General features: G+C 34.1%; 1 protein-coding gene across 17 annotated transcripts in view; it reads left to right on the top strand.

The window, feature by feature from the left end:
- Positions 1-12,320, top strand: part of LOC145242419 (P2X purinoceptor 4-like) — a 691,075-nt gene that overhangs the window by 444,973 nt on the left and 233,782 nt on the right. For 4 of the 17 annotated variants that reach the window (XM_080105465.1, XM_080105467.1, XM_080105466.1 and 1 more), the window contains one exon: positions 8,025-8,148. The exons of the other annotated variants lie outside the window; for them this stretch is intronic. In XM_080105465.1, the coding sequence (XP_079961591.1) occupies positions 8,025-8,148 (124 nt within the window). The remainder of the gene's footprint in view (positions 1-8,024; positions 8,149-12,320) is intronic. 17 annotated transcript variants of the gene reach the window in all.

Here is a 12,320-nt window from a genome sequence, read left to right as displayed (position 1 = left end):
TCTATAAATGGCTCTATTATCCACACATTTCCAGGCCTAAGATCTTCTTCACTTGGGTAATAAAAATCAAAACATTCTGTCAGTGACTGTAAATACTGTTGAATAAAAGATACCACTTGCTGGTTAAGATCCTTCTCTCCAATATATTCAGCAAAATATTTAAACATTTGTAGATCTACTTCTGTCAAATACGTTTGCCACAGTGATATTTTCATTCGAAAAGCATCTATTTTACCTCATACTTTAAACATGTTCTTAAGTTGCCCTTGCAAAGATATGTTTAGTTCATTTAGCAGAGAAAAAACATCTACCAGATATGTAAGCTTGGCTACCCACTCATTGTCGGACATGAGTTCTTGAAATGTCTGATTATTTTGCTGATGAAAAAATAATTTAATTTCTTCATGCAAGACAAAAAGTCGTGTCAGTATCCCCCCCCCCGAAGCCATCATATTAATACTTCAGCGTCAAGAAGAAGGTGAGTATACTGGGAGCCCATTTCTTTGCAGAGGGTTTCAAATATTTGAAAATTGAACACTTTGTGTCGAATTTCATTTATGATTTTTAAGAACATCTAATAAAAACTTTGCATAGTTCTGGGGATATTTTTTTTTTTGCCACAAGATGCTCACGATGTATAATGCAGTGCATAGTCAGAATGTCTGGATGACTAAGATTTTTTACCTTTGCAACAGCTCTTGAGTGATGTCCATGTTTGCAGCACTATCTGTACATATACCAATACATTTTTTCCATTCAATTCCGTGCTCCAGGAACCATTAAGTGCTTTAAAATTTCAAAGCTAGTTGTTCTATCTGGCAAGTTGAGTGAGCAAAGTTCTTCCTGTAATTCTCCTTCACACTCAACCCTCACAAAACAAAGAAGTGGCGTTACTCACGTCTGTAGATTCATCAAGTTGAATTGAATAAAATGGTGAATTTTTTTACATTTTTATAATTTGATTTTCGATATTCATCGGCTATTTCTTCAATTCTGCACTTAAGTGTTAGCAGGCATAGAAATTACCTTCAATCTTTGAACATCTTTTTTTCTTAAAACTGCTTCACAGCCTTGTAACATGCAAGATTTGATTAAATCTTCTCCAATTGTCTAAGGCTTTTTATTTTTTGCAATTTGAAGTGTTCATCAAGTAGGAAGCCTTTAATAGAGATTTATCTTCAACGACCATATTTTTTAAAGCACCTGTTTTTTTTTATATCTTCATGGATTATTTAAAAATATTCAGGTGATTTCTTAGCTAAATCTGTGTGTCATGATTCTAAGTGTCTTCCAAGTTTTGACGGTTTCATGACATCGTTAGATAAACTCTCACAACGCACAATATAAAGAGGCCGTAAAGAGTTATTGAATAAATCCAAATTTCAAGTAGCTTGAATCATATTTTCTTGATAATTTGCATTTTTTCTTTCCGCCTCCAGTTTACATGTTCTCTCTTATTCTGTCTCACGAGGACTGTGGATGCTGTGATTCATTGATCAGCTCACTATTAACTAAAGTATTACTATTCATATTAGTTATTTTATCTTTGGTTTTATTAAAGAAGTGCAAAATATTCACTTTCTTTTTCTCACTCATTATGGGTTCTATTACCTATTTTATTTGAATCTGGAATAGAGGAAGAATAATTAGTAACTTCGAGCAACAGTACTGATTCCTTTAATGTAAACATGATTGCCTGAAGAGGTCTCTAGTTACTAAATACTAGAAGACCGAAACATGCTCATGACTGTGTAGTAACACATTACTGCTTATGAAAAAACAAATTAAAAGTATATATATATATAATGAAAAATACGGGCAAAAAATTTCCTTTTGTTTTTAAGTTGGGCAGCTAGCCTTTAACAAATAAGCTAGTTCAGGGGCCGCTAACTTTGTAATTGTAAGAGGTAGGCTATGCCTATATTAAATGAATAAGTTTTCAGGTATGAACACTTAGGAATGTAAATCGTATGAGTACTTAGGAATGTAAATCGTATGAATACTTATGAATATGTACGTAATAGGTATGCTCATTTAATGTCAAGAGAGAATAAAACTAAAATACAGTAAGCCTACAGTAAAAAATAGATGTTATTGTTGCAAAAATTGCCTATTGGCCTATTTCAATCAGTTGCAAGCACTCGATAGTGATTAGTCTCAAAAAGCCAAATTTCTTCTTTATATATCTCTGCACTTTCATACCACACACCCCTGGAGAATTTATTTTATATATTTGCTAAAAAAGTATTAGAGTTCGGATTATAGCGACTCACCACAAATATTAAAAGTGGCTGTACAAGAAACATTTCTTGTTAGGAGTTGGGAAACATTTATCTATGCTCATATCACGACTGTGATACCAGGCATCGGTGAGTGTCGACTAAGCCCCCTACAGGATGATAAAAATTTTCTGTCTATAATAGTATAGTATAATCTATTCTATGATACATTTTGTTAATCATATTTTTATTTTCTGAATGTTCATGAATAATGACCCATTTTTTCCATGGACTACCTAACTATTTTTACGGACCACCAGTGGTCTGTGGACCATAGGTTGTGGACCGCTGCTATAGAGGACATTCTTTTTAAACATGAATGTAGAAGTAAATCTGATATAAATGTACAGAAGCTATCGCAGCCATAGAGTATCGATATACTGTACGATGAAGGGGTATATCTGAGGACTTATTACATTTTTTTTTTTTTTATCTTAACCGAGACAAGTGAGTGGTCGGAAGATCCCAGTAGAGACAGAGCTCAAGATGAACATAGCTCAGGGCAAGTTGTGAAAAAAAAAAGGTCTAGGAGACTTGCATACCGTCAGACACATGAGTGGGTTTGTGAACAATCTGAGTTAGGTAATAGCAATGAAGAAATCATGACAGAACCTCGCTTCATCATTTGTTTTGTAAGAGTAGGCTAACCATTCCACATTGTGCACATTGAAGTCTCCACAAACATGAATGTTAGCCGAAGGATAAACAGATAGAACTTGGTCAATTTTTTCAGATATGCTTTTAAAGATAGTAACTCCACTGTTATGGGGGCAATAGAGAGTAAATATAAACGCAGTGGTGTGAGCAAGTGCAATCTGAAAGCACATATAAGGTAAATTTTGGTCTTCTCTGAAGATGTTCCTACCACATGGAAAGCCATCTCTAATGTCGGCACATATTCCATGTCCATGGTGATCTTGGGGGTCAGATTTGGATGTTAAATTAGAATATTCTTTAATTACAAACTCATTTAGCGAAAATAGTTGGTTCAATATCAGTTTCGCCAAGGAAGAATAGGACTGGTTTTGTCTCCTGTAATTGGATTTCAACCTCTGGAAGGTTGGAACATAGACCTCTGATGCTGGAGAAGGAGACATGATAGTGGTGGTCTATGTTTGAAGTTGGAGTTCTGGATTTAATGTTGCATTCTTTCTGGACACTTTTCATGATGGAGTTTTGGTATTTGTGGAATAGGTTGACAAACTTAGAGCTCCATAAAGAGGGAAAGAAAGGGAGAAAAAGAAGCGAGGAAATGTTTTCTTTTGTAGCACATAATAAGGTAAAGCCGTAACAATTACCTGCTCCATCCGAAGCTACTGCATAATCCAGAATCCATTTACAAAATGGCAATACAACAGCCCCAGTACTTTGCACCTGCTGATAGGATACTCTCCTTAGTAATTGATCCAAAGCTCAGGTCCCTCACTATCAGGTGGATAATGTCCATCCAGTAAAACGTTTACCTCCAGTACCCTTATTAGTGACATGACTACAAGGATAGAAATAGAAACAGAAAATTTCCGCCATCTCAAGCGATTGCTTATGCAAAAATACTACCAACTTAGAATACAGCTTTTTCTTCTCTCTTTGTCAGAAAAATCACTCATTCTAAACAGGGATTAAGGGATAAATTATTAAAAGTGAGAGTTATGGGAGCTGCCAACAGTGCATCCACAATGTATTGTCCCAAAAAAAAAAAAATAATAAATTCAATTGACCTGTTTAGTGAAAAGTATGATAATAGGGTCCCCTCTCAAGAATTCCATTGGAAAAGTTAATGTATGTAATTCTTGAGCAACTCTACTGTTTTCATAAACGAGATGGGGAGTGTAAAAGGAAAACAATAGGGTAAATCAATTAATGCATAACTTTTTCAAATGTTTTTTTTCTGCCTTCCAGAATTTAGTTATCAAGGTTTACGTATGAAATTCTTGGCTGTTTTCCTCAAGTCATGCCTGACTTGATTTGAATGGAAATTGTCTACTCATTTTGCTTACATTCGATGCTAGGCATTGCTTTATTAGTATGACAATTTGAAAAGTATACTAAAAAGAATGGCGTTGGCAGTTCTTTTTTTTTGTTTTTGCTTACATTCGATGCTAGCCATCGCTTTATTAGTATGACAATTTGAAAAGTATACTAAAAAGAATAGCGTTGGAAGGTTTTATTTTGCAAAAGAGCACATAGGCAGACATTGAATCAATAGAGAATGCTTTTGTTTTGAGAAAAGCAGCAAGCAGATCATAAACCACAAATTGAAAACAATAGATTTAAATGATAAATTTTAACAGTAGTATTCTTTGGGGCCAGAAATAAAATTAGGTCAATAATTAATACATAACTGAAAGAAAAAATTAGGTCAATAATTAACTGAAAGAAAAAATTAGGTCCATAATTAATACATAACGGAAAGAAAAAATTAGGTAAATAATTTATACATAACTGTAAGAAAAAAATTAGGTCACAAATTAATACATAACTGAAAGAAAAAATTAGGTAAATAATTAATACATAACAGAAAGAAAAAATTAGGTCAATAATTAATACATAACAGAAAGAAAAAATTAGGTCAATAATTAATACATAACAGAAAGAAAAAATTAGGTCAATAATTAATACATAACAGAAAGAAAAAATTAGGTCAATAATTAATACATAACTGTAAGAAAAAATTAGGTCAATAATTAATACATAACAGAAAGAAAAAATTAGTTTAATAATTAATACATAACTGTAAGAAAAAATTAGGTCAATAATTAATACATAACAGAAAGAAAAAATTAGGTCAATAATTAATACATAACAGAAAGAAAAAATTAGGTCAATAATTAATACATAACAGAAAGAAAAAATTAGGTAAATAATTAATATATAACAGAAAGAAAAAATTAGGTAAATAATTAATACATAACAGAAAGAAAAAATTAGGTCAATAATTAATACATAACAGAAAGTAAAAATTTGGTAAATAATTAATACATAACAGAAAGAAAAAATTAGGTCAATAATTAATACATAACAGAAAGTAAAAATTTGGTAAATAATTAATACATAACAGAAAGAAAAAATTAGGTCAATAATTAATACATAACAGAAAGAAAAAATTAGGTCAATAATTAATACATAACAGAAAGTAAAAATTAGGTCAATAATTAATACATAACTGAAAGAAAAAGTTAGGTCAATAATTAATACATAACAGAAAGAAAAAAATAGGTAAATAATTAATACATAACAGAAAGAAAAAATGTTTTTTTTTTCTTCTTACCAGAATTTAGTTACCTAGGTTTACATATGTAATTCTTGGCTGTTTTCCTCGAGTCATTCCCAACTTGATTTGAATGGAAATTGTCTACTATTTTTGCTAACATTCGATGCTAGGCAGCACTTTATTAGTATGACTATTTGAAATGCAAAAACTTAAACTCGTATAGAATTCAGAAGAGAAGAATACAGGACTCCTCATTCATTACTGGGCATTCCTGGATGAACCTTCTAGTATTTGATTAAAATGAGAAATATGAAGATTTAAAGTTATGTTAGATTTAAAAAGAAATGATCAATAAGCCTACCCCATCATAATATTCAGTTTAACATCTGTTGTATAGCCTGGAATGATGCGTGTAATTAAAAAAAAACACTTTCTAATCAGTATTTCATAAAAACACTGTGTTTAGCATTTTACATACTTTTACGAATTTTAAAAATTGATTTTCAAACTAACTGATCTATTGCCAGGTCTTTGTTTATCCTTTCTCTCTCGAGTTCATTTTTATAACTTTGTAAACTGATCAATTGCTACTTCAATTGTTCTACATTGACTAACTGAAGAACTCTCATCCATTCTTTTAACTCATGAAGTCTCCTGTTCTATACATATTTCTATACACTGCCTAGCTTCAATCTTCTGAGTGCCTTTAACACTTATATGAGCATTATCCAATGGACGTGTAATAGAAGTATTACACATCCATTACATAATGCTCATATGCAACACATATCTTCAACCTTCAGTCATATAGATATTACTTCAATATTGACACTGTAGATTTAAAAACCTATTCGCAAAAGATAAACATTTCTATATGCACACTTTGTGATCGTTTATGTCATGCTTAACGTGACAGTTTAAGAATTTGAAAACAAATTTAAAAAAAATAACTCTGTTTTTGGATTTAGATAAATCAACATATAATTCATAAATAATCATCACCAGTCATCATATTTAATGATTATCTTTTGCAGTTTCTTGGATAAGGTTTGCTGATTTGGATTATTATGAGGGCAGAAAAAAGTAAAGCCTCCTATTTTTTTTACTCAAAAAATTAAAGTTCTATGAAGATGGGAGTGTTACCATTAAAATGAACAACTCTTTGTGCTCCAGAATGTATTTTCTACATAATCACCAGCATTCTCAATGCAGTTTTGCCAGGAAATCAATCACACATTTCTGCTTCTGACACATGTCCATGGCAGTGATTGCTTTCTTGGAGTCTCATATCATCAATATCTGCAACAGAGAAATGAAATTTTCGGGTCATGAATGCATAAGTTCAGTCATCATAACAATGCAATTTGCAATCCCCTCTGATCCATTTGAGTGGAATAAAATAGGAAGCATTACTTTTGGAACACTCTTCATGTGTAGATTATTCAGGCGACTATTTTCATCTTGGGTGCTTTTTTCATCTTATGTAAAATGCATCTTTTCAAACTTAGACGTTTTTGTGTAAAACGTGGCACTCTACATAGAATCATACCTGGCAAATTGCAAGTAATCTATCCTCTTCCAAGTTTCCTGTGGATGTAGGTGACTTAACGTCAAAATCACCTTCTGCTATTTGTGTGACCTGTTCAATGTAAGCTTTTTTTAATGTTGTGTTGCATCAAGAAGGTTCAGGAAGCTGCTGATATCTGGGCACAGTTATTTGAAGATTCAGAGCAAAGTCTTTTCAATCTATGTTTGTTGTGCCATTTTTCATGGCAATAAGACATAGGTCTCAAACACTTCTCATCTGTAATGGCTTTGGTGCAATGATTGCACCATAATCAAGGTGGATATGCAGATGCAAACTGAACAAAAAGATCACATTGTGCTTTATCACAAACTTAGTAATGGTGAGATTACGAATGTCTTATGTGATTCAGCCATGTACATCATGCTACGTCTTGCATCAACTTTATAGTGTTTGGATATCATGACCATTAAGACGAGTGCATAAGAAGTGATTGCCTGGAATTGGATTGATGTCAACTATTTGGATTGGATTGCACCGAGGGCAAGCATAAAACATTACTGACTACAGAGTAAGGACTCTTGCATCCAATATACAAAAACTCGATTAAAATGTTCAATTTGGAATTCCATATAGACTCCTGAATTCAGAATAAAAATTCAAAAGTTTGTAAAAATATACCTGAAGAAGATCGAAGATTATAATGGCCGAAATGTTGTCAATATAACAATCAAGATGAGAACAATAATCCAAACAGTAATTATATTTTTGAATATTTGCAGAAGGCCAACAAGCATATTGATGTAAATATACTTCTATAAAAATGTAAATATACTTCTATAAAAATAGTCTGAAAGAAAAGCAGTGGAGATAATGATAATTCGTCATTGTAGAAATTCAGGCACAAATTATGCAATGTGCTTCCCTCTTGTTTCTTGTATAATTTTATCGCTAAATTTGCTTAATACTTGTAAAGAATTTTCTTTTGTTTTTTTTATCATTTCTTCAGGAAGAATATTCTCTCCAACTTAACTTGTCAGTATGATGCTATACACAGCCCTCACTGTCCTATTTTTCGTCTGGGAACATTGAAAGATGTTGTTAGGGGTAACTTTACTGAAATGGCGTTAAAGGTAATTTAAAACTTTGCAAGTTTCACAAAATCTGAACCAAAAGTAATGCAAAAATGAGTGTGATATTTTTATTAACAATGACATTTTAAAATTGTTCTATTATTGTAAATAACATAAGCATTCTATTTATTTTTGAACTCGTTTCCCCTAAGTAAAAGCTAGCTGCTTAGTATGTTCCTCATCTTTTTTTTTAAATGAACACCCATTAACTTCCATATCTTAGAAAAAAAGGATTCACTTTATTTACTGCTCTATCTCTACATTTACAAACTACAATATTCAAATAAATCACACACTCCATAGCTTGCAAATTATTATCAAATTATTAGCATTCATCTGTGGTAGGTAATTCCTAATTAGTTTATCATGTCAAGGCAGTTCATCTGAGAATTTACAATTGAGTCTTTAACATACTTCAGTCATTCCTGATTCCAATTATGTGTGTGAGAAATGAGCAGTCACCAACTCCATGTCTATCCTCACAAGTCTTTAGCTGACTTTCATCCAGCCAGTGGATGTAATTAGGGCTTGCAGATGAATTTTTACTTTGGGCGTTGAAGAACATAACCAACTAAAATCTTCTAAAAGTGACCCTCTCTCCTTTCATTTAATTATAATATATTTAATTATAATATATAATAAATAAATAAATAAAAAATAAGTAAATAATGGGCAATCAACAATTCCCCCACTAACCAACAATCACGAGGTTGTCTCCTCAGCAACTGACAAGGCTAACATGCTTGCCAGTCGGTTTGCCTCAAACTCCACACTGGACCCTTCCAACCACCCCCTACCTGACTTTCCTATGCGGACAGACGCCACACTAGACGATCTGAAAACCACCCCTGCTCAGGTGCATGCTATCATAAAAAACCTTGACACCTCAAAAGCATGTGGACCCGATCTTATCCCAGCTGTGCTATTAAAAAAGTGCTCAGCCGAAGTAGCTCCAGTACTCTCCAAACTCTACAACAAATGCCTTAATGAAGCTTGCTTTCCGGGCTGTTGGAAAACTGCTTCTGTAGTACCAGTATTCAAGAATTCTGGCGAAAGGACAGACCCATCAAATTATCGCCCCATTAGCCTCCTCCCACTTTTTGCCAAAATATTTGAGACCATAATTAACCATGCTCTAGTCCATCATCTTACAGATGCTAAACTACTGACTGACAAACAATATGGATTTAGACAAGCCCGTTCCACAGCAGACATCCTAACTGTGATCTCTGAACATATATACCATTCACTGGACAAAGCGGGGGAGGGCAGAGCGATAGCTCTAGATATATCTAAGGCTTTTGACAGGGTATGGCATGAGGGTCTCCTCAGTAAAATCAGATCATACGGTATCACTGGTAGAATACTTAACATAATTAAATCCTTCTTAGATAAGAGAAAAATCCAGGTTGTCCTCGACGGTCGTACATCTAAACAATATGATATAAATGCGGGAGTGCCCCAGGGTTCTATCCTTGGACCTCTATTGTTCCTGATATTCATAAATGACCTCCCCGACAACATTGCCTCTGAGATGGGTATATATGCTGATGACACTACACTCTATGACAGGCACGACAGGAAGACGAATGAACACATTTCTAAAGAAATGGCAGAAACACTAGAGGAAGACCTCCAATCTGTAGTGGAATGGGGACAAAAGTGGTTGGTCGCGTTCAATGCTGCCAAGACTAAACTAGTTTCATTCAATAATTACAAGAAACCCTCTCTACCACCCATAGCAATGGCCAACGACTCTTTATCTGAGAGTCCATCTTTCAAACTCCTTGGCCTAACGTTCACAGGAAACATGAGTTGGAACAATTACATTGAAGGCATTGCCAGGGCCGCTGCAAGAAAGGTGGGCTCTCTCTACCGTGCTAGAAAACTACTAACACCTGAAAGTATCCTGTACCTCTATAAGACCACCATTCGCCCATGTATGGAGTATTGCTGCCACATCTGGGCTGGTGCATCTGCTACTAGTCTCTCGCTCCTTGACAAGGTTCAAAAGAGAGTCGCAAACCTGATAGGCCCTGAACTGGCATCTAAGCTTCAGCCTCTGTCCCATCGACGAAATGTTGCATCCCTCTGCCTTTTCTACAAGTATTTTAGTGGTGAATGCTCTGACGAACTGCAATCACTTGTGCCCCCACGACGTGAGCACCCTCGACAAACCCGACAGGCTGCTAAATCCCACCCCCACACTGTAGAGATCCCTAGATGTAAAAGATCTTTTTACTCCAATAGTTTCTTCCCCAGAACCGCTAGACTCTGGAATTCCATTCCAGGTCCCTGCTTCCCCAACAGTACTGACGTGCAGAAGTTCAAGTGTAACTTGAACCGACACCTTGCTGCCCAAATCCCTACATAGTACCCCAGTAGTGTTGCCCCTGATAGTAGCCCCCTACACCAAAGTGGCAATTTGCCTTGTTTGGGGTGAAAATGTAATAAAAAAAAAAGAAATTATTGTAACATTGGCATGTAATATTGTAAACTAGTAATATTATGTAGAGAGTTCTTCCATTCTCATTGTGATCAGTTGTTCTCAACAGTGATGACAGTAGCAATGCATGCCATTTTTTAAAATATTTAATGGTTTTCTAAATTGAATAATAATCTTTTTTCATAGGATTTCCGAAAATTATTACTTTTGCATTATCCATAAATGTTAAAAAAGATGACCTCAAAAAGGTAACACCCATTCCTCTATATTTTAGATTAACTAGTAATTTTGAAGACAATTTACAAAAAAATCAAAAAAAATCAAGTAGATGTTTATGTACTACTTTAACTTCTCTAACAATGTCCAGTGAGTGACGTACCAAATTTGGATGCTCTAGGTCCTGGTTGGTCTCTTGATAATTAGCGTTCACTCTGGGTGAGCCCCTGGGTGTTGAAAAGCCCTGTTTGACAAATCACCACTTCCACCATGTTGTGAAAAGATGGAAAGGGCTAATCGTTCAACACTAGTTACCTAAATTTGTATCACTGAGGAGCAAAGGTCATTTCAAGCGAAAAGAAGAAAGATTAACCAATCGATGACTCGTCTTTTGGGATAAAGTAACAACAATTATTCATAGAAAGATTTAACAACTCTGGTCATTTATATCCAACTTAAGGTATTAATATTCATGTCTGGATGGCATTAAGTCTGAACGATTTTCGAGTTTAGTAATTTAAATCCTAATCTGAGGGCCAGTCTCTTAAAGTGGAGTTGCCTGGCAAGCAAAGCAAAGTTTGGGTAATGTTTAAGTTTAGTCATTTCAACCCTAAGTCTAAAGATTAATTTCTTAGTGGTGTGGACACCACTGGAGAGCATATTGAGTCATTAAAGCTCACTTATGTATTGATCTATATTGAGAATCAGAAGTGCCCCCCTCCCAATAGAACTCATAACTCTCAATAATACATTCTGTAATATTCTACAATTTCCAACTCTGGAGAATACATTATCAGACCATGAGTGGCCAATGAACTTTCAAGTTCAAGCCTCTCTTTTCTGCTTCTTCATTTATCTCTCCTTACTACCTTTTGGACTGGTCCTCAGAATATTTCTTATCAATCCTTTTTTTTTTACTATCCCTACAAGCATTTAACACAGTTCAAACATTTTCTTTCTTTCCTATTTCTTTTCTCTCTTTCTTTTCAATTATCTGCATCCCAATATTTGCCCTCGTGGCATATCAACCCATTTTAATCCATCAACACTGTCACATTTATATATTTTATCATCTTCAGCTATTGCAGGATGATGTCATAATAGGCATGGTGTTGCCTTGGGTGAAAGCTAAGAAGATGAGTATTTTCCGATGGCTATCATCTGTCCAATATTTCATATGAATCTGGCAGTATTGCACCAAGGACACTTGATAACTGCAAAAATGAAATGTTTAGTTAGGAGTTGTATCTATTATTTTTTCTTGCTTTAATTTGCTCCCATGGGTGTCCCTTCAATTTGAATGTCTGGACCCCTCTGCATGCTACTAACAATCACACAAAATGTAACCAAGTCAAAAGATTCCTAAATATTTATACAAACTTATTGTTGGATGCAAATAATTTTGAAGGTGGTTCTGTCATGTTTCAACTCAATAAATTTTGCAAAAAATAAACCAAGCAAATTTCAGTTGTCATGTAGTAAAAAAGAAACAAAAAATTCCAGAAAAGAT

The sequence above is a fragment of the Euprymna scolopes genome, chromosome 21, assembly GCF_053919585.1.
Source record: "Euprymna scolopes isolate OS-2025 chromosome 21, ASM5391958v1, whole genome shotgun sequence".
Classification (NCBI taxonomy): Eukaryota; Metazoa; Mollusca; class Cephalopoda; order Sepiida; family Sepiolidae; genus Euprymna; species Euprymna scolopes.
This window is presented reverse-complemented; position numbering and strand designations above follow the sequence as displayed.